This window comes from Oryctolagus cuniculus, chromosome 7, assembly GCF_051225735.1.
Source record: "Oryctolagus cuniculus isolate XC-2025 breed Fujian yellow rabbit chromosome 7, ASM5122573v1, whole genome shotgun sequence".
Classification (NCBI taxonomy): Eukaryota; Metazoa; Chordata; class Mammalia; order Lagomorpha; family Leporidae; genus Oryctolagus; species Oryctolagus cuniculus.
In genome coordinates, this window is record NC_142873.1 from 59,474,013 (window position 1) to 59,501,207 (window position 27,195).

Sequence of the window (27,195 nt, forward strand, 5' to 3'; positions counted from 1 at the left end):
TTATTTTTTAAGCGGTTTATCTTAAAACAATCAAACAACAACAAAAAAACTGGTTTGTCCAGTCACATACTGGGGCAGATCAACTACCACAGTAGGCCTGTGACAGACACCAGGGGGCGCTCACCACACAGTACCTGAACAACATGGCTAAAAACCAGGAGTCCCATGGGACTCCCTGGTGGCTGCGTTTGTTAGCAAACAGTGAGTGAGAGGCCAAGGCCCAGGTTTAACAGTTGATGACTCAAGGCTTTATTGAAAAACAAAACAAAAACAATGCCCCCCCCCCTTCCCCTGGGCACAAGGGAAGCCTATCCTATTTTATTTTATTTTTCTCTTCCCACATGGGTCAGCTTTCCCAATCAGAATGCTGAGTGGTGCCCTGGGTGTTGTGCTTGGTAAACCATTCAGTTTTCTTCATCTTCCAATTCTTCTGTGTTCTGCAGCCACTCAACAAATTTATTTTTCTTTCTTTTTTTCTTTTTAAGATTTATTTATTTGAAAGGCAGACTTAGAGAGGCAGAGGCAGAGGCAGAGAGAGAGAGAGAGAAAGAGAGAGAGAGAGAGATGAGAGAGAGATCTTCCATTTGTTGGTTTACTCCTCAATTGGCCACAATGGCCAGAGCTGCACCAATCCTAAGCCAGGAGCTTCTTCCAGGTTTCCCACTTGGGTGCAGGGGCCCAAGCACTGGGGCCATTTTCTGCTTTCCCAGGCCATTGCAAGGACATTTTTTTAAAAAAAACAATTTTAAATCTTGGAGTAATATATGATACTTACTCATTTTTAAGGAATACAGTACAACTTTTCAACATGTTAGGTAGGAAGTCAGATATGAGTGTGTGTGACAGAGGCCTAAAGAGTTGACATCTAGGTCCAGCATATGCACCTCAAAGTCATCCTGATAACCTGCCAGGCGGGGTCCTGCCCCTTCTGCCTGATAACCTTCCAGGTGCAGCCCAGTATCTGCACTTCGAACATCCTACCGATCTTCCAGGGGGTCCTGCCCATCCTTCCTCTAACCTGGGCGATGCCAGCCAGGCTTGCTCCTGTCTGATAACTTCAGGGGTAAAATTTAGAAAGGAATTTTTTGTGTTTACATCCAAAAAGTCCTTTGTTCCAGGAAGAGCAGAGGTGGGGAGGCAAGAGCTATTCCCTTAAAAACTCCCGGCCTCAACCAGACTGGATGCTCACCCCTCTGCCTCCATGCTGAGCCGCCCACCTGGCCTGCCCAGGTGTACTCACTCCACTCAACCATGTAACCTTGCTCTCCCCCAGTCCAAGTGACTGGGCACTCTCAGGTTCTGTCTGGAGAGGTGCCCATCCGTTCTTACGGATGTCCCTGCCATAATAAATCTTGCTATTTGCTTTCCACTTACTCTCTGTCTCACACCTGAATTCTTTCTTGTGTGAAGACAAGGCCCCTGCCATTCTCCAGTAACAAACACATACACACCCCTTAAACTGACCAGCGGGTTAACTCCCTGACCTGAAGCACTAGCATCCCATGTGGGCACCAGTTCTAGTCCCAGCTGCTCCACTTCTGATCCAGCTCTCTGCTATGGCCTGGAAAAGCAGAAGATGGCCCAAGTCCTTGGGCCCCTGCACCTGCGTGGGAGACCTGGAAGAGGCTCCTGGTTTTGGATTGGCACAGCTCTCGCTGTTGCGGCCAGTTGGGGAGTGAACCATCGGATGGAAGATCTCTCTGCCTCTCCTCTCTCTGTGTAACTCTTTCAAATAAATAAATCTTAAAAAACAAACAAACAAACAAACAAAAAACTGACCACAACTAGGGACCCCTGCTTTCTACTTCCTTTTGTGTTTGGAGCCTACCAGCCTCTGTCCCAGTACTTTATGCAAAACATTACCGATCATTGTGAGCCAGTCAGCCCCTTGTGTGGCAGAATGAGATTTCTGAGTGAGATGGGGGGCAGGCTGGGTGGGAAGCAGTATTTTGCAGCTCAGATGCTGGCGTGTTGGCTCCCAAGTTGCAGCTAGGTGACTTCCCCACCTATCCCATGGTCACCGTTTCTCTGACTAGGTGTCTGTGACAAAGAACCTGGGATTGTACAGGACAACCACACTATCAAGGCCAGCGATCACCCGAACCGCTGAGTTCCAGTCTGTGCTGTGATTTCTACTCATCTGCACATCTTCTTTATATCCATCTTCCCTTCCCTAACTGCCTGCCTGGTGGACTCACTTCAGCACCAGAAAACAAACAAAAGCAGCAGAGACTGCTCAACCAGCTCCCATGATAAGGTGGTTGGATCCCTTACACACAAACATACACGCACCCCAGCAGTTCCACTCCTGACTGAACCCTCCTGATCCCAAGTCTCTTCCAGGAAATGAGGGGCTGGTGGGTGACCTAATGCTGCTTGTCATACTCCCCAAGCACCCTGTGCTGAAGGGGATGGTATTGCACTCTTGTCTAGCAGAATTCTGAGGGACAGACTTTAGCTGAGCACAAACCAGGTGTTTTATAATATTGTTAGACGAATAATTAAATAATCTGATGACCCAATCAAAATCTCCTTAGGTGATGACAAAAATGTCCATCTCATTTCTATACTGGAACATTAGCCATCAGTAAATACTGACCCAAATGACTGTCAAATTCTTTCAAATATTTTCTATTATCTTAGTCGTTCAAGTAAGCATACACATTTTTGTACACGTATGGGAGTATAAAAGATAAATCTAGGCTTTTATCTGCTGGACTTTCTAGTGATGAAATAGATAACAAAATTCACTGTTAATCATTTGTTTATTTCAGTGGTATTAAATACATTCGTAATGTGTAATCATCACCACTCTCACCTCCTTGTCTTGTAAAACAGAACTACACTCACTCATTAAACATAAATCCCCACCCCTCTTACCACCAGTCCCTGGCAACCACCATTCTAACGTCCATGATTTTGACTACATCTCACATAAGTGGAATCGCACAGTATTTCTGTGTATGCAACTAGCTTATTTCCCTGAGCACAATGACCTCACGGTTCATCCAGGTTGTAGCAGTTGTCCCAAGTTCCTTCCTGAAGGATGAATACATTGTATAACACTTTACTTATCCATTCATTACTTCCATATTTTAGCTGTAAGGAATAATGTTGCTATGAACCTGGTGTGGGAGAATCTCTTCAATGCCTTTTCATCCAGCAGTGTCAAGTGCAGAATCAATTAATTCTATTTTGAGTTTTTTGAGGAGCTCTCACACTTTTTTTTTTTATCCCTCCAACCCACAACCCTCCCCTTATCCACTCCCTCTCCCCTTCCATTCACATCAAGATTCATTTTCAATTCTCTTTATATACAGAAGATCAGTTTAGCATACATTATAAGTAAAGATTTCAACAGTTTGCTCCCACACAGAAACATAAAGTGAAAAATACTGTTTGAGTACTAGTTATAGCATTAAATCTCAATGTACAGCACACTAAGGACAGAGATCCTACATGAGGAGTAAGTGCACAGTGACTCCTGTTGTTGACTTAACAAATTGACACTCTTGTTTATGGCATCAGTAATCACCCTAGGCTCTTGTCATGAGCTGCCAAGGCTATGGAAGCCCCCTGAGTTCACTGACTGATCATTTTTAGACAAGGCCATGGTCAAAGTGGAAGTTCTCTCCTCCCTTCAGAGAAAGGTACCTCCTTCTTTGATGACCCGTTCTTTCCACTGGGATCTCACTCACGGAGATTTTTCATTTAGGTTTTTTTTTTTTTTCCCCCAGAGTGTCTTGGCTTTCCATGCCTGAAATACTCTCATGGGCATTTCAGCTGGATCCGCATGCCTTAAGGGCTGATTATGAGGCCAGAGTGCTGTTAGGACATTTGCCATTCTATGGGTCTGCTGTGTATCTCACTTCCCATGTTGGATCATTCTCTCCCTTTTTGATTCTATCAGCTAGTATTTGCAGACACTATTCTTGTTTATGTGATCCCTTTGGTTCTTAGTCCTATCATTATGATCAATTGTGAACAGAAATTGATCACTGGGACTAGTGAGATGGCATTGGTACATGCCACCTCGATGGGATTGAATTCGAATCCCCTGGTATGTTTCTAACTCTACTGTTTGAGGTAAGTCAGCTTGAGCATGTCCCGAATTGCACATCTCTTCCCTCTTATCCTAGTACAGGAAGCTCACAGAACCCCTAATAAACATGACCAAAAGAGATCCTCACCATGACACGTTGTAATTAAACTCTCCACAGTGAAACATAAAGATCCTAAAACGTGCAAGAGAGAAACGCCAGATTACTCTCAGAGGATCTCCAATCAGACTCACAGCTGACTTCTCATCAGAAACCCTACAAGCTAGGAGGGAATGGCGAGATATAGCCCAGGTACTAAGAGAGAAAAACTGCCAGCCCAGAATATTATATCCTGCAAAGCTATCGTTTGTGAATGAAGGTGAAATAAAGACTTTTCATAGCAAACAGAAATTGAAAGAATTTGTCGCCACTCGTCCAGCCCTGCAAAAGATGCTTAAAGATGTGTTACACACAGAAACACAGAAACACGGTCATCAATATGAAAGAAGGTAAAGGAAGGAAACCTCACAGCAAAAGATCACAGGGAATTCAAAGCATATATTAGAACTTATCTTTGGCAAATGGCAGGGCAAAGTTATCACTTATCATTAGTCACATTGAACGTTTGGCCTGAACTGTCCAGTTAAAAGTCACACTTTAAAAAAAAAAAAAAAAATTTATTTACTTGAAAGGCAGAGTTGGGGGTAGGGGGAAGGGTGAGAGATATTGACCATTTTTATTTGACAGATAAGAGTTAGACAGTGAGAGAGAGACAGAGAAAGGTCTTCCCAGCTGGTGCCGCGGCTCACTAGGCTAATCCTCCGCCTTGCGGTGCCGGCACACCGGGTTCTAGTCCCGGTCGGGGCGCCAGATTCTGTCCTGGTTGCCCCTCTCCCAGGCCAGCTCTCTGCTGTGGCCCAGGAGTGCAGTGGAGGATGGCCCAAGTGTTTGGGCCCTGCACCCCATGGGAGACCAGGATAAGTACCTGGCTCCTACCATCGGATCAGCGCGGTGTGCCGGCGGCAACGCGCTGGCCATTGGGAGGGTGAACCAACGGCAAAGGAAGACCTTTCTGTCTCACTGTCCACTCTGTCAAAAAAAAAAAAAAAGGTCTTCCCTCTGTTGGTTCACCCCCAAAATGGCCACTACAGCTGGCACTGCGCCAATCCAAAGCCAGGAGCTAGACGCTCCCACACAGGTGCAGCCCTGGCCACAGCAGAGAGCTGGACTGGAAGAGGAGCAACTGGGACTAGAACCCGGCACCCATATGGGATGCTGGCACCGCAGGCAGAGGATTAACCAAGTGAGCCATGGCGCCAGCCCCAAGAGATACTGACCTTTTACCTGTTGGTTCTTTCCCCAAATGCCCACAACAGCTGCTAGGCCAAGCTGAAGCCAGAAGCAGGAACTCCATTCCACATGCCCAGCAGGAATCCACGCACCTGGGCCATCATGTCCTGCCTCCCAGACACTTTAGCAGGATGCTGGATTGGAGGTGAGGAAGCTGGAACTTGAACCAGGCACCCTGATATGGAATATGGGCATCCCAAAGGGTGGCTTAAGCCATTGTGCCACAGCTTGCTACAGTAGCTACACCACTTCAAATTCCTACCAGTAATGCATAAGGTTCCATGCCTCCACATCCTCGTCTTTTCTGATTCTGAGAAATAGCTGCTGGATTCTCAGAAGCGACTTTATGACATACTGAATCTATAATTTCCTTTTCAGGCTCTACTACCAAGATGGCAACAAGTCAATAACATGTTTGATACACAACGTTCCAAGAACACTAAGAAGCTTTAAATTTCGTGTAATTTATCAGTTAGCTATAAATGGTCTCATAAACAAGGTATTAGTTCAATGACATCTTTAATTTTTACCCATATGACAAATGTTAAGCAGTATTTTATAAAATTATGCAACTTGAAAAATATTTCAATTTTCACTTTATTGCAGGATGGTAGAATTAATTATAAATTCAAAGTGTAACTGAGTAATCTTTTAGTCAGGCAGCATGTTTTAATAAAAGCAAACTGCTCATTAAACGTGATCATGGAACAACTCGAAATACATAGAACAAAGGATGAGAAACATGACTGGCCAAGAGTTCTCTCATTTTATGAAACCTAAATTTGACTTTTAGGAAAGATAAAGTGTAACTTCAGGAGAGGGCAACAGTCACATTTAGTTTCCATCTGGTGAGTCAACTGATTCTAACAGTCTCCACCGGGCAGGTGCACTACATAACTGGCTGTGCCTGCGCCTTCTTTGCCAGCAGCTTTAGATCTGCGATGCACTTGGCAATTGTCTCCTTTTCCTGCGACAAGGAAAGAGAAATTGTGTTAGACCTTTCTAGAACAGTAAAGGGTAAAAATGCTGTAATTCTAAAAGATGTCTTTTACTAAACCAGAACGACATGATTACTGGCTTAATAAGACTCTTAGAAAAGTTTAGAAGTATAATCAATTAGTTACAATTATTTAACATAGGGAAGATTCAATTTATTTTAAGCAAATCCTGGGACTTGGTTAAAATTCCCTCTTATTTATCTATCTGAAAGTCAGAGCTACAAGGGGGGGAGGGGAGAGGGGGAGAGCGAGAGGGAGAGAGAGAATCTTCCATCTACCCAGTTTACTCCACAAGTGATTTCTACAGCCAGGCCAAAGCTAAGAGCTTCATCCGGGTCTCCCACATGGTGGCAGGGGTCCAAACAGTTGGTCCACCTTCTGCTACTTTTCTCAGGCTGTAAGCAGGGAACTGGATCAGAAGTGGAGCAGCTGAGACTTGAACCGGCATTCAGATGGGATGCCAGCATTGCAGGCAGCGGCTTTACCAGTTAAGCCCCAACTCTTATCTTCTATGAGTAAAAACTATATAGAATGTGAAGCCAAACATCTGCCACTAATGTTTGCTTATATAACTAACAGTTGCTTTAAAAAGAACCCCCCAGGTATTAGCAATATAGAAATGTTAGGAAAGGATGAAAATAATTTTTAGTCTCTACTCCACACGTTTTTGTATTTTCTGTTTCTTACACAAATTATTTTAATGTAAGAGATAAATTTGTAAAAAAAAAAAAATCACCATACTTTGACAGACTTTCTGTATAACCTACACAGGATTAGAAAACAAAATGACTAGAAAGGCCTAAATGTACAGTGTATCTGGGAAAGAGGAAATCAAATCATAAATAAATGAAATATAAATAATAAAATTTTAAGTAAATGATAAAATATTCACAATAAATTAAGTAGCTAGAAAAAGGGAATGAAATGGAAATCATGGAACTAGGAAATGGAAGGGGCCGGCGCTGCGGCTCACTAGGCTAATCCTCCGCCTGCGGCGCCGGCACACCGGGTTCTAGTCCCGGTCGAGGCACCGGATTCTGTCCTGGTTGCCCCTCTTCCAGGCCAGCTCTCTGCTGTGGCCAGGGAGTACAGTGGAGGATGGCCCAAGTCCTTGGGCCCTGCACCCCACGGGAGACCAGGATAAGTACCTGGCTCCTGCCTTCGGATCAGCGCGGTGCGCCGGCCGCAGCGGGCCAGCTGCGGTAGCCATTGGAGGGTGAACCAACGGCAAAGGAAGACCTTTCTCTCTGTCTCTCTCTCTCACTGTCCACTCTGCCTGTCAAAAAAAAAAAAAAAAAAAAAAAGGAAGGGGTTCACATTAAACTCCACAGAGAAATTGAAAAAATTTAATGTTACCCCAGATGACAGAACTTGAACGAGGCCTGCCATCTTTCCACTGTTTTTGACCTATGTGGTGAGAGACCCTTTGGTAACCAAACTTTGAGGAAAGGGCAAAGTCATCACTGCAGCTGTGCGGCATCTTCTAGGGTAGCACTACCCAAAAAAGCCCACCAGGGTCTCCGTACGCCAGCTATTCCCACCGTATCACAGCGCACAGCGCCAGCAGCAGCTGGTCTGACCCAGTACCCTCCAGAGAGTGCGTCACTGACCTGCTGTGCAGAGATGCTCTGCACCACGTGCTTCTCCACCCAGTTTATCATGTGCTCCTGCTCCTTCCGCTGCATCATATTCTGCACAGAGATGTGATAGTCCAGGCGATTCTTCACCTCCTTGTACACCCTATGCAGCCGTTCCCGGTACGTCAACTCCAAGGCCATAGCAATGTTATTCTGGAGCAAAATTAAGAAATGCTGAATGTCGTGTGCATACTTGAAAGAATATTTCCACTCCAAGGATTCTGCCAGATACAAGGTACCACTACTTTTTTATATTTCATGTCAAGTTCTTTCATTTAATTGGAATAGGTACGATATACACAGTAAAATGTTTTAACAGCACATGGTAAAATTATTTTTAGAAATGCATGCAGGGGCCGGCGTTGTGGTGCAGTAGGTTAAGCTGCTGCTTGTGATGCCAGCATCCCATGCTGGGAGCGCCAGTTCAGCTCTCAGCTGCTCTGCTTCCAATCCAGCTCCCTGCTAATTGCCTGAGAAAGCTGTGGAAAACAGCACAAGTGCCTGGGCCCCTGCTATCCATGTGGAAGGCCTGGATGGAGTTCCAAGCTCTTGGATTTGGTTGGCCTGGCTAATAAATTGTGAAGGTCTGAAAAAAAGCAGTCACGCCACAAAGCCCATGCTCTCGAAGATCTCTACTTGGCCAACACACAGGTATCTCGAACCAACGCAAACACAACTGGAGGCTATTTACCAGTCAGTCAGGGTGATCCTTTAAACTGTGAAGTCCCATCCTCCTTAAAAGCCTTCCATGACTCTCATTTACATTACAAGTCAGTCTGTGAGACTGGTACAGGGCCCTCTACCCAGCGGCCTCCTTTTCCCCTCCGCCTTGCCTGCTCCACTTCACCTGTGCTGGCTTCCTTACTGTGCCCTGCCTATCAAGCAAACTTCCAAGCTTGGGGTCCTTGCCAGTATGTACTTCCCCCTGCCTGGAACACTATTTCCCAGAAGTCCACAGCTCACACCATCACTTCTTCCAGGTGTCTTCTTGAATAGCACACGAGAGAGCTTTCCTGACTGCCCAACAAAATACTAACTACTCCCTCTTGCACCTTGCTTTGGCAAGAGCTCCCACACAGGAAAAACAACAAACATCTATTAAACAATACTAAACACATCACTACCAGCTGGTGCTCATGAAAAAGCCACATCTTCTAATTTGGTCACACACACAACCAGAATCTGTGTGTATGAGTGCATGTGTTCATGTGGTGTGTGTACACCATGTACAAGGCAGAGAACATTCTGCACCTGGAACCTAACTATGCAAAGAGGCTCTGACATTTTCTGAGATTTTCACATACTCAGGTGTTAAAAATCTTTAAGACTGTAGATTCTTTTTTTTTTTTTTTTTTTTTTTTGACAGGCAGAGTGGACAGTGAGAGAGAGACAGAGAGAATGGTCTTCCTTTTGGCTGTTATTTCACCCTCCAATGGCCGCCGCGGCCGGTGCGCTGCAGCTGGCGCACTGTGCTGATCTGAAGCCAGGAGGAGCCAGGTGCTTCTCCTGGTCTCCCATGGGGTGCAGGGCCCAAACACTCTTGGGCCATCCTCCACTGTACTCCCAGGCCACAGCAGAGAGCTGGCCTGGAAGAGGGGCAACCGGGACAGAATCCGACGCCCCGACCGGGACTAGAACCCGGTGTGCCAGTGCCGCAAGGCGGAGGATTAGCCTATTTAGCTGTGGCACCGGCCAGACTGTAGATTCTTGGGTAGGTCCAACAGGATCTAATTCCTCAAGTCTTAGAATGGGTTAGCAACTCTACAATGGGGTCTGGCACTGTGCACAGTGGGTTAAAGCACTGGCCTACTGTGCCAGCATCCCATTTGGGCACTGGTTAAAGTTTCAGCTGCTCCTCTTTAAAATTTATTTGACAGAGTTAGACAGTGAGAGAGAGACAGACAGATAAAAAGGTCTTCCTTCCGTTGGTTCATCCCCCAAATCGCCGCTACGGCCAGAGCTACACAGATCCGAAGCCAGGTGCTTCCTCCTAGTTTCCCATGTGGGTGCAGGGCCCAAGCACTTGGGCCATCCTCCACTGCTTTCCCGGGCCACAGCAGAGAGCTGGACTGGAAGAGGAGCATCCGGGACTAGAACCTGGTGCCCAGATGGGATGCCAGTGCTGCAAGGCGGAGGATTAACCAAGTGAGCCACAGCACCGGCCCCAAGCTGCTCCTCTTTTAATTCAGCTGTTAGAGCCTGGGAAAGCAGCAGAAGATGGCCCAAGTCCTTGGGTCCCTGTGCCCATGTGGGAGACCCAGAAGCTCCTGGATCCTGTCTTTGGATTGGCTCAGCTTCGGACATAGCAGCCATTTGGAGAGTGAACCAGCAGATGGAAGAACTCTCTGTCTCTACCTCTCTAACTCTTTCAAATAAATAAATCTTTAAATCGTAAAAACAAAAAAACCTCTACACTGAAGATGACTTTGATGCATGTGGTGTTGTGATCACATAGAGAAATACTGGTCTAGATTCTCAATATTTCAGATACTTACTCTAGCTTAGCATTTAACAGGTGCTATTATAATAGAAAATTTCAATGCAAGAACACCTCACTTTTAAATATCCAGCTCAAAGTAAACAATGCCAAAACACTTGAACATGTTTTTTTTTTTTTTTTTTTTTTTGGACAGGCAGAGTTAGACAGTGAGAGAGACAGAGAGGAAGGTCTTCCTTTTCCATTGGTTCACCCCCTAATGGCTGCTGCGGCCAGCGCGCCGTGCTGATCTGATGCCAGGAGCCAGGTGCTTCTCCTGGTCTCCCATGTGGGTGCAGGGCCCAAACACTTGGGCCATCCTCCACTGCACTCCCAGGCCACAGCAGAGAGATGGACAGGAAGAGGAGCGACCGGGACAATAACCTGGTGTGCTGGCGCTGCAGGCAGAGGATTAGCTTATTGAGCCGCGGCACTGGCCTGAACATGTTCTTACAAATTATTTTGGAAACTAAGTACTTTAGAATTTCATTATGCTCTGACCATCGTAATAAATGCTAATGCAATCTGAATGTGCTTTGTAAATTTGGAATGTAAGTTATCAGTTTTTCTTACAGCAAATATTCAAATAAGGTACTCTTATAACAAGTTTATATAACTACACAGTATGTATTTCATCTATGGTCTTTCCTGAGCAGTGCATGCCATTCTCTCATCAGCTATAATTTAATGATAATTTTCTTTTGTGTGGATTCTTTAAAAATTTCCACTGTTTCTAATTTTAGGATAGCCACAATTATTTTCCTACTTGACAGTTCTTAAATGTCCCAGTAGCAGCAGTTCCCAACCTCTACCCACACCTCTTTTCTAAATAGAGTATGCTCAACTGATTTAACCATTCCTTCTAAGAAATTCTGATTTTTCCCCTAATGTACATAAATGAATATCCATATTCTTAGAAACTTCTGAAACCTACCCTCTGCACATCAAAAAGGTAGTGTCGCTTCTGAACCAGAGCCTGCTGTGATTTCTCCTGTTCAATTGCATTCTGGATTTGTTTGATGGAAGCCTGTTTCACTTCTTCTAGCTGAGCAATTTTTTGCTGCAATTATGACACAGGCAACAAAGGTCAGTGAGAGCACCAACGATAACAGAAAAACATTCATATGATGCTTCCTTAACACCGTATCCGTAGTCTGTGAATACATTTATAGAGACCACCCACTTATAGGGAAAAAGACACAAATCCTTAAAAAGAATTGCCCATACTAGCTACACGGTCTTGTTAGTGAATAAAGCTATGGAAAAATTGTAAGGTGTATCTCAAATTAGTAGCAAACATTGATAAATGCTTATAGTTGTTATAATCAGATTCATTTCTGTATGTTCTCCCTCCAACACATGCATGACTAGATGGCCCTGATGTTTCTGCTACAGTCTAATGGGAAATAAGGTCTATGGTTCTTACCTCATTGAGTTTATCTGCAAATTCGCCAATTGAGGCACCGTATTTTTTAATTACATATACAAGTAACCCTACTACTGATATGGTGGAGAAGGTCTCTGGGGTAATCACGTATATTTCTTTGGAGAGACAGTATAAGATAAGCCCAGTTCCAAGCATGTAGGGTCCTAAAAAAAGAAAGAGTTACTTTATAAATGGGTATGCTATGCCTAAAAAGGCAAAGATAGAAAAAATACTTTTGCATTTGATTGTTTGAAGGCAAAATTAAGTAACGATTTAGAATAATCAGATTCAAAGACCAAACACCAGACTGAGCAACAATATGGCAGAGTTGAGAGACACAGAACTGGACTCAAGGAAACCTGTGTCCTGATTCTGTACTTTATAAGCTGAGCAATCCAATGATCTCCAACAGTTTTCGCAAATGGGAAGAGTGCCCTCCTCAGAGCTGAAGAAACTGAGAAACCATGGCTGTACAACAGCTCCCCAGGAGCCGCCTGCAGAGATGTCAGGTTACTGTCTGGTGACTCCTCTAGCAAAACAGAAGACTGAATGGGAACACTGGACAGGATAAAACTGAGCCACTCCTTGTCTACTTTTATTGAACAGTACCCTGATAAGCAAGAAACGACTGTAAAGCCACAGATATAAAAGGAAGAACTAATTATCAAGATTCTCAACTCCTGTAGCATTTAACAATGTTTCAAATATGGTTATCTTTAACCAGGCTATGAGTTCTGAAAGGACACAAACCATGAATTACGATTTAAGACATAAATATTGCAGGGGCTTAGTTCACCAATGCATACCTAGAATCACATGAGCAGGCATTTAAAAAACTGGTTATCAACAAATGCAGATTCTATAAAATTAAGTTACAATCTCAACAAACTTAGAGTAAGCCCGGGCAATCAAATTAATTGTTATACTGAATCACCTTCACAATTCCTTTTAAAAAGGGCTGAATTGATTTTCGTGCTATCATCCAGACATTCTATCAAAGACTGGACAAATGCTCACCTGTGACACCAGTTTTAGGATAAAGGAACTGGAAGAATTCCTCAGGGATCAGCCCAAGACGAACTTTCCCTCCATATTCAGGGAGAGGTGGTACAGGGGCAAGACTTGGCTTCCCTGTGTGGAAGATCCTTGTTGCCTGCAATATCCTAAAGGTAGTAATTAGACAAATAAATGAAAGCATCTTCCAGGAGAGCACAACGTGTAAGCGGCTAGCAGAAACAATGGATGGGGGTGAGAATGGAAGCAGTCTCCCACCAGCTGGCAGAAAGGTGAGAGAACGCAGGAGGAACAGGAAGGCCAGGCTGCAGTAACTAGCTCAACAAGGGCAACGACTTAACCAGACTCCCTAAGGCTGGATGTGACCTTCTACACCATCCTGGAATCCCTCAGTCAAGCCCTTTGCCCGCTATTAGCACTGAAATATCTAAGAATATGGACTTTGCAACCGACTCCCTGGGCTAAGATCCTAGACATGCCTCTTGACTCTGAGCAAGGAATTTCTGCCCTCCTAATCCCGGATCTCTCTAACTGGGATAAGGATGTTACCTGAATTCAGGGCTGCTGTGAGGATTGAGTGCCTAGAGTGGTGCCTAGCAGATGGTAAAGTTTTATGTAAGCAGTTACTACATGGTTGCTATGTTGTAAGCTCCTTTATGCCAAAAGCTTTGACCTTGCTGAATATCCCTTTATACTATGCTAATTACTATGTGAAACAGTCCTTTTTAATTTAGGGCAGTTCTAATTCTGTTCATGTTTAATCTGAGCTACCACACAGATCCTTGGAATCTCACTCTGTTAGTTCTAGCTCTTCTATGGAAGGTAACACATAGCTGGTTCATCAGACCTTCTCTGGTTCTGGCCACAAAAAAAAAAAAAAAAAAAAAAAAAAAAAAAAAAAAAAAAAAAGAAAAGAAAAAAGGTAAAAAGAGGTATAAAGCACTTAATACTAAATAAGGCCTGGCCAATTCATTCATTCCATAAATATTTATTGAGAACTTGCTATTGCAAATACTGGGCTTGAATTAATATATTAGCATCAATAGCAAGCTCTTCTTGGAATAAAGGAGCCTGAGATTCCATTTTTAGCAGTCACAGCTAATAAGCTAATACTGATGTCTCATTAAGCTTCTAATAAAATGAAATCTCCTAGTTTCTTTCCTGTCTTCTGTCAAGCTTGGACTCCAAGCTCTCAGGACGCTTCTGTCCCCTTTTCTACCCTCCCACTTTCTCACTCTACTTCTATCCCCTTGCAGTTTACGAGTTTACAACATTTCACTGTTTTTGCTTAATGCTCATCTTCTATTATTTTTGCCTCCAATGATATTAACTACCTCACCAAGCTTTGAAATTTGAGATTCATGCTTGATATTCCTTCATTTAAAGTAATTTTCTCAACATCAGCACTATTTTGTTTTTATTTGAAAGAGAGACAAACAGATATTGATATTCTGTCTGCTGGTTCACCCCCTAAAGGCCCCAACAGCCGGGGTTCAGCCAGGCTGAAGCTGGGAACCCAATCCAGGCCTCCATGTGGATGGCAGGGACCCAACCACTTGAGGCATCACCCACTGCCTCTTAGGCTGCCCACTAGCAGGAAGCTGGACCTGAATCAAGGTACTCCAATCGCCCTAACACCACCTGCCCCACCAGCACTGCTGACATTTTGGACTGGATATTTCTCTGCTGTGGAATGCTGTTCTGTGTACTACAGAATGTTTAGCTGTATCCCTGTGGCTTTTATAAGCCTTCTCCCCCGCCCCTCTGTGACCCTATTCATACATCCAGAGGTAAAAATAAAAAAGTCTTCAGACATTGCCAATTGTACCCTGGAAGGCAAAATCTGTCCAGGTTGAGAACCACTGATTTAAATCATGGTACTAGAGAACCTGCACACAAATTCTCTCACCAAATAGCTGTCTTAGTTTAAGCCTCCATCATCTCTCGCTTAAACTAGTTCAAGGATCCAAAACCTCGTCTCTATGCTTCTTATCGAACAACCCTTAAACCTACCCTCCACATCACTGCTGTTGTTTTTAAAATGTAAACGTGACTTGAATAGGGTCTTCTGAACAGAAAACTAATGTAGCACACGTGATTCAGAACGTGTGAAATTTTATAAGCCTTATCTTCACTCATTTCCCTACACACTAGCCATGCGGAACTGCTCACAACTCCCAAAAAACCAAGGCTTGCCTTATGCTGCTCCTTCTGCCTGACAGGTTCCTTGTACCAACGTCTGCTACACCCAACCTGTCTTCAGAAAACCTCAAGCACAATCTTTACAAAGGCTCCCCCAGTCTTGGGCTAACATTCATTGATTTAAACAACCATTTACTGATTTTCTACCCATACCAGACACTGGGAACACAGCAGTGAACAAAATGTCAGCCCTTAACACTGCAGAGAGCGGTGTGGCAAGTGTCAGTGTGCACATTCACACAATTTCAAGTAGATAAAAGTGGTATGAAGAAAAACAGAGCACGGATGGGGGCCAGCACTGTGGCGTAGAGGATAAAGCCGCTGCCTGCAGTACTGGCATCCCATATGGGTGCTGGTTCGAGACCCAGCTGCTCCACTTCCAATCCAGCTCTCTGCTATGGCCTGGGAAAGCAGTAGAAGATGGCCCAAGTCCTTGGGCCCCTGAACCTGTGTGGGAGACTCAGAAGAAGCTCCTGGCTCCGAATTGGTACAGCTCCAGCCATTTGGGGAGTCAGCCAGCGGATAGAAGAACTCTCCCTTTCTGACTCCCCTCTGTGTAACTATGACTTTCAAATAAATCTTTTTTTTTGACAGGCAGAGTGGATAGTGAGAGAGAGAGACAGAGAGAAAGGTCTTCCTTTTGCCGTTGGTTCACCCTCCAACGGCTGCCGTGGCTGGCACGCTGCGGCCGGCACACCGCGCTGATCCGAAGCCAGGAGGAGCCAGGTGCTTCTCCTGGTCTCCCATGGGGTGCAGGGCCCAGGCACTTGGGCCATCCTCCACTGCACTCCCTGGCCACAGCAGAGAGCTGGCCTGGAAGAGGGGCAACCGGGACAGAATCCGGCACCCCAACCAGGACTAGAACCCGGTGTGCCGGCGCTGCTAGGTGGAAGATTAGCCTATCGAGCCACGGCGCCGGCTCAAATAAATCTTAAAAAAAGAAAAAAAAAAAACAAAACACCAGAGCACAGTAAGGGGACAGGGAGTACTGAAGCAGGGTAGGGCTTTTTTGGTTAAGTCCTGGGAAAGCAGACAAGCCAGCAGAAAGGGCCTGGGGTAAGAAAGAGCTTGGAGTTTCAGAGGAACAAGGCCAGTATGGTGGAGAATGAGCTAAACAGAATAGAAGGAGTCGGAAATAACAGGTAGGATGGATCAATTCATACTGGGTATTCTGGGTTACATTAAATTTGAATTTTATTTCAAGAGGGAGGGGGGCATACTGGGAGATGCTGGGTGTAAAACAGACATAATCCCTGTGGCTACTTGTGAGAATGGGCTATAACGTGGCAAGACTCAAGATGCAAGGGCACTAGTTAAGAGACTACTGGTAGTGAAAGAAGTGCTCAGGGTCCAGATGTAATCTGGAGGAGGAGACTTACTCATCTGGATGACGGAGTGGGAAAGAAAAAAATGCTCCTTGTAAGTTGTACATGTGGTTAACTGTGTATTACCTGAATTATAATTATTTGTTTACATGTCTGTATGGATGGCTTCTCTGGCAAGTTGGATGCAGTCAACTAGAGCTCTACTTTATTGTGAATCTGACTCAATGAATACCAGTACTCAAGTTATGGGATAAATTCTGCAAGCCTTAGGGTTAAGTCTGGAAATACACAGAAACCGTAAAGGAAACTGACATGTCTTATGAAATAATTTTTTTAACAGTGACAGCTGCTAATATTTCTTAAGCATACACTATGTATCAAGCAGTATCTTTAGCGTTTCACAGGACTGAAGAGTCTTCTAAGCTGTACTATCATCCCCGTTTGGGAGAGGAAGACTGAGGCCACACAAGAAGCAGAGGAGCCAGGTTCTACGCGGCCCCCACTCTAGACCACTACTCTACAGCTGCGAACACCCCAGACTGTGTGGGAGCTCCATCAAGCAGGCGCCCAGCCTTACAAACTCGTTGTGCCTTAGGCAAGTTAAATGTTTACGGACTCAACGTATGATTTCTCTGACATGATCTGGCAGGAAAAGGCAAGAAGCGGGAAGACGCTGGAAGTCAACACGCTGCACTGTTTCACGTAGTAAACTCTGCTCGTGGGTATGTAATCTTGTAATTTCGATTCAGGCTTTAGCAGCTGTGTCAGGTTGAAGGTCACACGGGAGAGGGGCGGGGCCTAGCGCAGGTTATTTATCCTCTTAGGACAACATTCCAGGCAATTACAAGAACCAGTGTTCAAGAAAGGAAATTTCTGGCCTAATGCTACGGGGGAGCCACAGAGAAATGAAAACGAGAGAAAACAAGGGCACAGAGAATGCTTCTCACACTTACCCCGGGCCCAGGAGGCCTGCGTTCTTCAGACCGGGGGCTGCGGAGACACAAGGCGCAGGTCAGCCAAGCCCAGGTGAAGCCTGCGCTGCCTTTCCCAGCCCCCGCGGTGCCCGACCACTAAGATCTTGCGCCGTTTTTGCCCTCCCAAGCGGCGCTCATCACGGTCCACCCAGGCCCAACGCGCCTTTCTGTGCCTTCTCAACCCTATGACCCTAGACTCTCTTTCTTTACAGTATCCCCGGTAGGCCAGACCAGAGTCTATACCCCTTACCCGCTGCGGCGGCGGCAGAAAGCACCACTCGGGACAGCATGGTCAGCGAAAGTCCAGGCGTCCCTGTGACCCCGGCCGGAGACTGTCAGGGGTGGGAGCAAGATGGCCGCCCACAAGTCTCGCGAGAAGAGAACGTGCTCCCTCCCTCCCCCGCTTTCGTCTGGAGATTTTTTTTGGTTTTCTCGCGAGAAGAGGCGCAGTGGGTTGGGAGGGGAGGGCTGAAAACCTGTTGCCGGAGGGCGGCCGCCGGAAAACGGGATGGGAGCGTTGAAACAAATTATCGCGAGAAGTGGAGTTATTGGAGCCCCCCAGAACGGGGCGGAGGCCCAGAGGTGCACCACGTGGGGTTGCCGCTGGAGCTGAATCCGCGTCCGGCGTCCAGTTCGGGGGTAGGATTGAAGCTGGAACCGTGGAGATGCGGAAGGAAACTCCGCCTCCTCCAGTGCCCCCGGCGGCCCGCGAGTGGAACCTTCCCCCTAATGCGCCCGCCTGCATGGAACGGCAGTTGGAGGCTGCGCGGTACCGGTCTGGTGAGCCGAGATCGGGGCCTGGGAACTCCCTCAGCCCTGCCCGGGCCGCTCCTCCCCCGGGATGCCCCTCCCCGCCCACCCTGGCCCCGCGAGCCGGCCAGACCTCTTGCCTTGCGTCGCCGAGCTGTCCCCAGCACTGCGCCGCGTTCCCGAGCCCAGATCCTGACTTGGCCCACGTGTTGTTCGGTGTGGTCGCCATGGAGACCGGCCGGTCCACGCCTCGCGCGCTGACAGCTTGTCCCTCCCCTAGATGGGGCGCTGCTCCTCGGGGCCTCCAGCCTGAGTGGCCGCTGCTGGGCCGGCTCCCTCTGGCTTTTCAAGGACCCTCGTGCGGCCCCCAACGAGGGCTTCTGTTCCGCTGGCGTCCAGACAGAGGCCGGAGTGGCAGACCTCACGTGGGTGGGGGACAGAGGGATCCTCGTGGCTTCTGATTCAGGTGAGTCACTTCCTCCCTTCATCTCCTCGTGTGGCATGGAGCGCTGGGGTTCGGGTTGGCTGGGCTGAGTGTCTGATGTTCCAAACCAGTGCGTGGAGGAGCCCGAGAGTGTAGGTCCTGAATGCAAAAGGCTGTGTAGGTGGGAAATAGCTTTTCCAAGATTCTAAATTGCATGGTGGGATATCCTAGGAAAAGCCACAACAAAGTTAAGAACTGGATTGGAACCATTTCCCTTCCCTCCTAACCACGCACTAGAAACCTCAACCTAGACCTACCTAGGATGATCTTGATTTTAAAGTTGATGCTGAGGCTTCCCATTTTCTTCTTGAATGTCAGACTCAGCAGTGGAGACTTTGAAACTGAAAAAAATCGGAATTTGAAACTAAAAAAAACTGCATTGCATGGTGGTTTAAAAGGGGCATGTCAAAGATTGATCTTCTGACAGCTGAGCGTTCACACCAAGTGCAAAACACACAGTCAAGTGCAGCAGATACTTATGAGTGTCCAAATAGTTGGGAAGAGTTAACATCACTGGACTGTGTGCTGCTTTGACAATTAGGGGGTCTTCATCCTTGTGCCCTGTTCGCTCACTGGAAGTGGAAACATGGGTTTTAGAGACTTTTGCCTTTTCCTGTCTTTTTTGAGGTGCTTCCCTCTTGTAGTTGTCTGGGTTGCTACTAGGAAGACAGTAATGCAGCAGAAAGACAAGCCTGGGAAGTCGGCTAAACCCTCTGATGATGTGGCTTTTGCTTTTATGAAAAAAGCAACGTTCGTTTAGTGACGATGACTACTTGAGTCTTAGAAGTGAATTTCTGTCTTGATATAATTCAAGCTTATGCTTCTCTCACCCCTGACCCCTACCCCAACCACCTCCGCCAGGTGCGGTTGAACTGTGGGAGCTGGATGAGAATGAGACACTTATAGTCAGCAAGTTCTGCAAGTACGAGCATGATGACATCGTGTCTACCATCAGTGTCCTGAGCTCCGGCACACAGGCTGTCAGTGGTGGCAAAGACTTCTGGTGGGTGCCTGTTCTCGCTGCTCCTGCCTCTGGGCCTCTTTTGCATGTCCTCGCTGTCCTTTTAACCTGCTCAGGGTGTAAGAAGCTGTTGACTGATACTAGCATGCTTTTTGCAGTCCATTGCAAATGGACCATAGGAAGAGTCCAGGAAGCAAAGACGTGAGACATGTTGCGGAAAGGAAGTTCTTGTTTGAGCCTTTTGATGTTGGTAGGAGAGATCAAGCTTAAGTGTCTGTTTCCTTTTGCTTCTCAGCATCAAAGTCTGGGACCTTGCTCAGCAGGTGGTGCTGAATTCATACCGAGGTGAGTATTCCTTCTTTCTCCTCCTGGCCTTAGCTGTTTTGTTTTTATTTCCCCTGTGGGTTATTTGCACTTGGCTTGGGTGTTGGAGAAGCAGTTCCGTGTTCTGCCTGCCTGCTAGTTTTCTTCTAAAATTATAGGCTCTAATATCTACCTCCATTTTCCTTATTTCTGTTTGGTTTTTAAGTTATATTTATTTTATTTGAAAAGCTGAGTTACAAAGAGAGAGAGAGACATTTGCTGGTTTATTCCCCCAATGCCTGTAACGGCCAGGGCTGGGCTAGGAGCCAGGAACACCACCCTGGTGTCCCACAAGGATGGCAGGGGCCTGAGAACTTGGGCCATCTTCTGCTGCTTTTCTGGCCACATTAGCAGGGAGCTGGATCAAAAGTAGAGCGGCAGAGACTCAGCCAGCACTCACAGATGCCAGTGTCACAGTTGGCGGTTTAACCTGCTACGCCACAACACCGGCCTCTCATTTTCCCTGTTTCTGTTGGTGCTCTTACCTCCTTCTCAGCCACAGAGAGTTCAGACTCAGTCCTCTTCCACTTCTGCTGTCCCTCTGCTGTTGGTCCCCAGGGTCTTGTGAGTCTTCTTCCATTTGGTCCATCCCCTCGCTGTGCATTTCTCCTGCGCCCAGTCGTTTTCAGGCCCTTCCGCACACAGACAGAAGTCCTGTCTCACACCTGGAACCTTCGGCTCTTTTGGTCGTTCATTGGTTCCTGTCTGTAGATCAGAATACCGTTTTTATGTCATGGCTTGCAAGCCCTTTTTACTGTCACTCTCCTTGCAAGCATATAGTCCTGGCCTAAGCCAGTCACAGTAGATGCTTGACATTCTTGAGGGAAAGCCCTGAGAATTGTGAATCTTGAACTTTTGAATATTCCCCTCCATAAAATGTTTATTTTCCTGGTCAGAACCATCTTTTTTTTTTTTTTTTCCCTATGTTTTTCCTTTTTGCCTTCATTAGCAACATGAGCCGTTGGGAGCCATTCCTCATGAAGATAATGTCTAGAACATAAAGTGCGACTCCAGGCTGTAGATGCTGGGTGATCCCTGTGGGAGTCTGTGGCTGGGTCCCTTTCCCTCACATGATCCACCTATAGGCCAGAGCAGAAATCACCGACTCGCACATCTCCCGGGCTTCCACATAAAGGGCAAATAGTGTTGAAACGCCAGTGCCCCCAGTCTACTACACTTGCCTTTGATTTCTTAGACATGTGATGTGCTTTCCTGGATGATGCTAGCTGTTTTTTCAGCATTTCCTTCATTCGTGTCTCAGTCCTGACACGGATGTCCAAAGCCTTTGAGAGCAGAGGAACCATGTTTCCTTTCTTCATCTTTTGTATATCTCCACGGTGCTTATCTCAGAGCTTCGCTTTTTTCCAGGGAGCAATAAAGTCCTTTTCTAGCTTATCATCCATTCATTCCAGGGCTGGGAAAGAACTGTGGAAGGCAGTTTACTTCCACCCTTCTGTGTCAGAGCGGAGCTACTCAAACTGTCATGGCAAGTCTAACTGAAGGACTCTAGAGAAGTGGTTTCCACAGCCTCTGATGAACACTTAGCAGTGATCATCAAAAATGTTTACCCGTAGAGTGTTTTGAAAACTGTACTCCCTCATATGTTTTTAATGCTAGCTAAAAGATTTTAAGCTGCAAAAGAGATAGTTTCTAACATCATTTATCAAATACTTATATACTTTTCAAGTATTTATTTGTTAGCATTTTTGATTTGCAGATTAAGCCTATTTGATTTGTACAAAATGTCTTCTCAAATAGCCTTTCAGGCAAAAATCCAGTATGCATTGTTAAGCCAGTTTCATAAATTAGACTTAACTTTTTATCAGAAAAAGTTGAATTCATTGCTAAATTCTGGCAAACTTGTTAGAAGTGTCTTCCTACAACACCTATCAGATCTTTCAGTTGTTTTTGTTAGGTGCAGGTAAGGCGCAGAGCCATACTGGAGTGCTTGATGTGACTGAAACAAGATAAGTCCCCTTCACTAAATTTTGTCAGTGTTCCTGCTCTGTAGCTCCCTGGCTCTTAGGAAAAAGCCCCTTTTGTTCTTTAGTTTGAAACCTTTGAATTATACACCCCATGAAAAGGTTTGGGATGAGTAAGAGCCATGCGTTCCTTCTGTAAGGTAGGAGACACATGATTGAAAGTAGGGGCAGTTGAATTTTAGGCAAGAGAACTTTGGAGAAATTGATTTTCCTAAGTATCCGCAACCCGAACTTCCTCAAAAATTGTGTGTTTTACTTGAAGATACAGGAGCTCCAGTTATGAAAACTGCTATTCTGAACTTGGCTCCTGTATCCAGGATACCTTACCTGAGTTCACTGTGCTTACTAAGCCCCTCATTTCTCCTTCATCATAACACTTTAGCCTTTAAAAAAAAAAAAGATTTGTTTATTTATTTGAAAGTCAGAGTTATGCAGAGAGAGAGAGGTCTTCCATCTGTTGGTTCACTCCCCAAATGGCTGCAATGGCCCGAGCTGCGCCGACCCTAAGCCAGGAGCCAGGAGCCTCTTCTGGGTCTCCTATGCGGATGCAGGGGCCCAGTGACTTGGGCTGTCTCTTCTTCTGGTTTCCTAGGCCACAGCAGAGAGCCAGATCGGAAGTGGAGTAGCCAGGACACGAAACGGCACCCATATGGGATGCCAGCGCTTCAGGCCAGGGCGTTAACCCGCTGTGCCACAGGGCCAGCTCCGGCACTTTAACCTTTCTTCTTAGGTTTTGTCTAGTCCTTTTCTCTCACAGAATTTGCTAAATGACAACAGGCCTGTGTCTTCAGATTCCCTCTTGCCCCTTGATTGTATCTGGCTTGCCTTGTAGAGCCCTCAGTTGCCTCTGTCATGTTTCGTTTTCTCTCTCCTTCACAGCTCACGCTGGGCAGGTCACCTGTGTTGCTGCCTCTCCCCATAAGGACTCCGTGTTTCTTTCGTGCAGTGAGGTGAGATACTGCCTCTGCTCTCCTAACCACACACCAGCCCTCTGTAGGCCAGAGTCTGTGGTGTGGAGAACTGGCCAGCAGTTGGTCCTTTGGCTTGTGAGACCATTTGAATGCTCCTCTTTCTTTTAGGACAATAGAATTTTACTGTGGGATACCCGCTGTCCCAAGCCGGCATCACAGATGGGTGAGTCTGAGAGCCTTGGTGGGGAGGCCCTAGGAGCTTACCTGGAAGAGACGTTCTCTGACTAGAGTAAAAGGAATACTGCTGTATATGACATAAGTGACATAATTTTTTTCAGCTGGGGCTCTGCTAACCCCACTCTATGCAATGAGTACAAAGAAGGAGGGAAAGGGGCTGGTTCCTGGGGGGTGATTTGCTTGGTCAGATGAGTGGGCAGAGGGCCGGAATTGGTATCTTCATGCTTTTTGCTTGAAATTTGGCTTACGTCTGGAAAGCGCAGGAGGCTGATGGATTAAGGTAGTTTATGAGGTGCAGGACTGAGGACCTGCTGCCTTAGCAGGGTGTGGGAAACGAAGTAAAGGTGCTCCTTGGAGTTCGAGTGACTTCTTTTGAGAAAGTGCTTCCTGTGGGTTCTGAGTTTTGTTCTGGATCCTCTTTCCTTTGCAGGCTGCAATGCCTCTGGCTACCTTGCTACTTCACTGGCTTGGCATCCTCAGCAAAGTGAAGTCTTTGTCTTTGGTAAGGCAGCGTGTCAGACTGCGTGTTGGCTCTGGGCACGGGCGGGTGGGAGAGGAAGCTCACTGGGTGCTGCACCGGCTCTTGCTGCTCCATCGCACAGCAACTTGAGCACTTGATGGATTGCAGTAATGGAGGGGTCAGGAAGGGGCATGACTCAAAAGTACTTGCGATTTAGCTTTGGCGAGCATAATGGTTTTTTTTCCGCAGTGAATTGATTCCTGTTTGTTCTGGCTCCCGTATTCTGGGCATGCCTAGTGGTTAGTGAGCCACAAAGCAAGTGCTTTGTTGTGTTGGGAATTCTATCCCATTGTGTGTTGAGTGGTACAGTTGTCTTGGTAATAAGGCCAGGTGTAATGTGATGTAGCTTATGGTTAAAATGACAGCTGCTTCATTCATTCACGCAGTTTTCACAACCACCTCATAGTTGTTATTCCTACTTTGCAAAAGAAACTGATGCTCAGAGCAGTCGACTTGTCTGGGCTTGAGAAACTGGGATTCAGATCTGGATCTGGCTGACCCCACAGCCCGTGTGCTTAACCTCGGCGCCGTGTCCCCTTTGTTCTGCAGGTGATGAGAATGGGACTGTCTCTCTCGTGGACACCAAGAGTGCGGGCTGTGCGCTCAGTTCAGCTGTGCACTCGCAGTGTGTCACTGGGCTGGTGTTCTCGCCCCACAGGTACTGTCCTTTGTCATCAGGGACCTGAGGGGCCTGAATGGGAATGGGTGTGGGTGAAGCACTGCTGACTGGGCGTCCCCTTGGAGCGCACGGTGCTCTGGCCCCGCTCTCAGAGCCTCAGAGATCTCTCAAGCCCGTGGACCTTTCTTGGGTTCCATAGGCTCTGTGAAAATGGCTGAAAAGGGGCCTCATTTTTGCTTAGCAGCCAAAGTGACTAATCCGTGGGCTCCTGGGCTGGGTGTGGGGAGAGCCTCTGTTTCTGGGTTGCTGCCGAGGCCACAGAGAGGGGCCAGATGCGATGGTTTGTGGCCAGGATAATGGCCAACCTGACTTTGTTCCATGTTCCCCTTCTTTCCCTGGAACTTGTAACGGGGACTTGCAGGGTTGCGACCTCAGCCGCAGCTAGTGGGCTGGCCCAGGGAGGGTGGTGGTGGGGATCCTCGGGCTCTCCTTTCCCAACCCTCTGCTTGCTCTCCCAGTGCGCCCTTCCTGGCCTCTCTCAGCGAAGACTGCTCGCTTGCTGTGCTGGACTCCAGCCTTTCCGAGGTGTAAGTGTGGCGTGGACTCCCGTGACTCGGAGTCGGGCAGGGAGCAGTGGGCGGGTAGGCGTCTTTCTCCTCAGAGGCGGGCATAGCCTCTGGAGGGATGGGCTGAAGGAAGCAGGCAGAGTGTTGACAGTCGGCTGTGTCGCTGGGGGAGGAGGAGTGTGGGTGGTGGGTGGGATTTCCAAGTCTAACCTTCAGCCCTCTCCCACCAGGAGACAATCTAGCCTTTTGCCGTAAAGAGCCAGGTCTGTGCAGTGCAGCCTGCGGTAGGGTAAAAGGCACCAGAGCCAAGATCTGAGTTAGGGCTCCGTCTTTGCTGTGGCTTGCTGTCTGAGCCTGACTCGTGTCCCTGCCTCACTCTGTCTGCCACTCTTCATTATGAGAATGGAGGACTGGGTGGCATGGCTGACGGCACACACCGTGGATAGTTACACTGCTGTCCTGGTGATAAAGCCACACAGACAATGTGCTCTGCATCTTTGGGTCTCTGTCTTCCCCGGGTGCACATTTTCTTGTCTCTGCCATGCTCAGACTGTTTTTGTTTCTCTCTTGTAGGTTTAGGAGCCGGGCCCACAGAGACTTTGTGAGAGATGCTACTTGGTCCCCGCTCAATCACTCCCTCCTTACCACGGTGGGCTGGGACCATCAAGTCATCCACCATGCTGTGCCCACAGAGCCTCTCCCAGCCCCGGGACCTGAGAGTGTAGCCGAGTAGGTTGGATTTCAAATGGCAAGCAGATCTGCTCCCGTGCCCCGCCCCTCAGTGTGAGACAACCAGAGCCTTTTACAGAGGGGCGACACCCTAGATCTGTGCAGTTAATCCGCCCTGTCTCCGCCTGAGGGAGGCCGGATTCTGGGAGCCTGTAGTCACAGAGAGGAAAGGCTTGGAACACGGGAATGTCAGTGTGTAGGTGTGTGTGCGATCTCTAGTTGTTGGTGGTGGGAGGAGTCAAAAAGAAATCCATCCCACACCTTCCCCAAGCACCGCCCCCAGCCTCCCCTCCCGCAGATGTCCACTGCTTCCCGTGTAGCTGTCTCAGGAATTGCCCATGTCTGGATGGGGTTTGGGATGGGGGCACCCCTGGGTTCTTGGAAGCAGCTCTCGATGCCCCTCAGGGACGAGAGCAACATTCTGAGCTCTTCTGTTCCCCAAACTCCAGCCTAGCTACTTTGAGGAAGAGGCAGGACACGCCACAGTTGTACATAAACTCCTTGCCATTAAACTGAGTCAGAAACCAACTTTCTGGCTGACAACCCAGCCTGGAGCGTGTGTAAAGCCCATAGCTTCTCCTTCACGCCCCCATCCCGCTCCCGAATGATGTGTGTATGAGGGATGAGTGTTCTGTCAGACTCCATAAAGAAAAGTTTGGAGATGATGGAGGCTTAAAGACATTTCAGTTACATTAGCAAACTGACATAGACTGTTACAGAGAAATCTCGGCTCCTTCTCCCACCCGAAAGCAGCCTGGCACCTGACCTCTCCTGCCCCTGGCCCCTTTCCCTGGATAGAGGAAGTCTGCATGCTGTGTCTGTGGACTCCGGAGGTTTTTAATTCCAGCATCAGAGAATTAAAAATGATTGTTGATGGAATAAAGAGGCATTGTTGGCCTGTGTGTTCTGCGGTATGTGTGGTACTTCACTTGGGCCCGTCACCAGGGTGCATTGTGTAGCCCATTGCCTTCTGTGTGCTCGCTCACGTCCCAGAGTGGCTAGCTGGAACATAGGTGAACATTTATTTGTTCCTTGGGTTGGCGGAGCGGATCAGTTACTGATTGTGTTAAAACTAAATACAGTCTATTACGTACTTTGGAGTTTAGGTAAAATTATTATGAAACTGGGGCGGTTTGGAGGAATTTGGACACGATCGTCCCAGCTCTGGCCATTGTGGCCATCTGGGGAATGAACCATCAGATAGATGAACTGTCTCACTCCCTGTCTCTAACTCTTTCTCTCAATAAGTAAATCTTTTTTTTTTTTTTTTTAAGATTTTTATTTATTTGAAAGAGTTACACAGAGAGATAAGGAGAGGCACAGAGAAAGAGGTCTTCCATCCAATGGTTCACTCCCCAATTGGCTGCAATGGCTGGAGCTATGCTGATCTGAAACCAGGAGTCAGGAGCTTCTTCCAGGTGTCCCATGTGGGTGCAGGGGCTCAAGGAGCTGGGCCATCTTCTACTGCTCTCCCAGGCCATAGCAGAGAGCTGGATTGGAAGTGGAGCAGCCGGGTCTTGAACCAGCGTCCATATGGGATGCCAGCGCCTCAGGCCAGGGTGTTAACCAGCTGCGCCACAGCTGGCCCCATAAGTAAATCTTAAAAAAAAAAAAAAGTGATGGAGAAAAAA

At 47.1% G+C, this 27,195-nt stretch overlaps 2 protein-coding genes across 2 annotated transcripts; one reads left to right on the plus strand and one right to left on the minus strand.

The window, feature by feature from the left end:
* Positions 1–5,969: 5,969 nt before the first annotated feature.
* ATP5PB (ATP synthase peripheral stalk-membrane subunit b) lies at positions 5,970–17,785 on the minus strand. The gene is made up of 7 exons (XM_002715776.6): positions 17,693–17,785; positions 17,422–17,458; positions 12,945–13,090; positions 11,928–12,091; positions 11,436–11,561; positions 7,999–8,178; positions 5,970–6,357 (listed from the first exon to the last, which is right to left on the minus strand). Exons 1-7 carry the CDS (start codon positions 17,730–17,732, stop codon positions 6,280–6,282), a joined length of 771 nt encoding a protein of 256 aa, XP_002715822.1. The 5' UTR covers positions 17,733–17,785; the 3' UTR covers positions 5,970–6,279.
* Positions 17,786–17,859: 74 nt separating this feature from the next.
* On the plus strand, positions 17,860–26,466 carry WDR77 (WD repeat domain 77). The gene is made up of 10 exons (XM_002715777.6): positions 17,860–18,222; positions 18,473–18,658; positions 19,538–19,679; positions 19,933–19,982; positions 22,862–22,932; positions 23,062–23,116; positions 23,561–23,632; positions 24,200–24,308; positions 24,788–24,856; positions 25,409–26,466. The coding sequence occupies exons 1-10, from the start codon at positions 18,108–18,110 to the stop codon at positions 25,566–25,568; spliced, it is 1,029 nt and encodes a 342-aa protein (XP_002715823.3). The 5' UTR covers positions 17,860–18,107; the 3' UTR covers positions 25,569–26,466.
* Positions 26,467–27,195: the final 729 nt, after the last annotated feature.

Excerpts from the sequence above, each read along its gene's own strand:
- ATP5PB (XM_002715776.6), bottom strand. The coding sequence starts at position 17,732 with ATGCTGTCCCGAGTGGTGCTTTCTGCCGCCGCCGCAGCGG. Across the intron at positions 12,092-12,944 it reads TCCTAAAACTGGTGTCACAG|GACCCTACATGCTTGGAACT; the intron begins GTGAGCATTTGT and ends TTCTTTTTTTAG. Across the intron at positions 6,358-7,998 it reads AGAGCATCTCTGCACAGCAG|GAAAAGGAGACAATTGCCAA; the intron begins GTCAGTGACGCA and ends TCCTTGTCGCAG.
- WDR77 (XM_002715777.6), top strand. The coding sequence starts at position 18,108 with ATGCGGAAGGAAACTCCGCCTCCTCCAGTGCCCCCGGCGGCCCGCGAG. Across the intron at positions 18,223-18,472 it reads GGCTGCGCGGTACCGGTCTG|ATGGGGCGCTGCTCCTCGGG; the intron begins GTGAGCCGAGAT and ends TCCCTCCCCTAG. Across the intron at positions 24,309-24,787 it reads CTGGTGTTCTCGCCCCACAG|TGCGCCCTTCCTGGCCTCTC; the intron begins GTACTGTCCTTT and ends TTGCTCTCCCAG.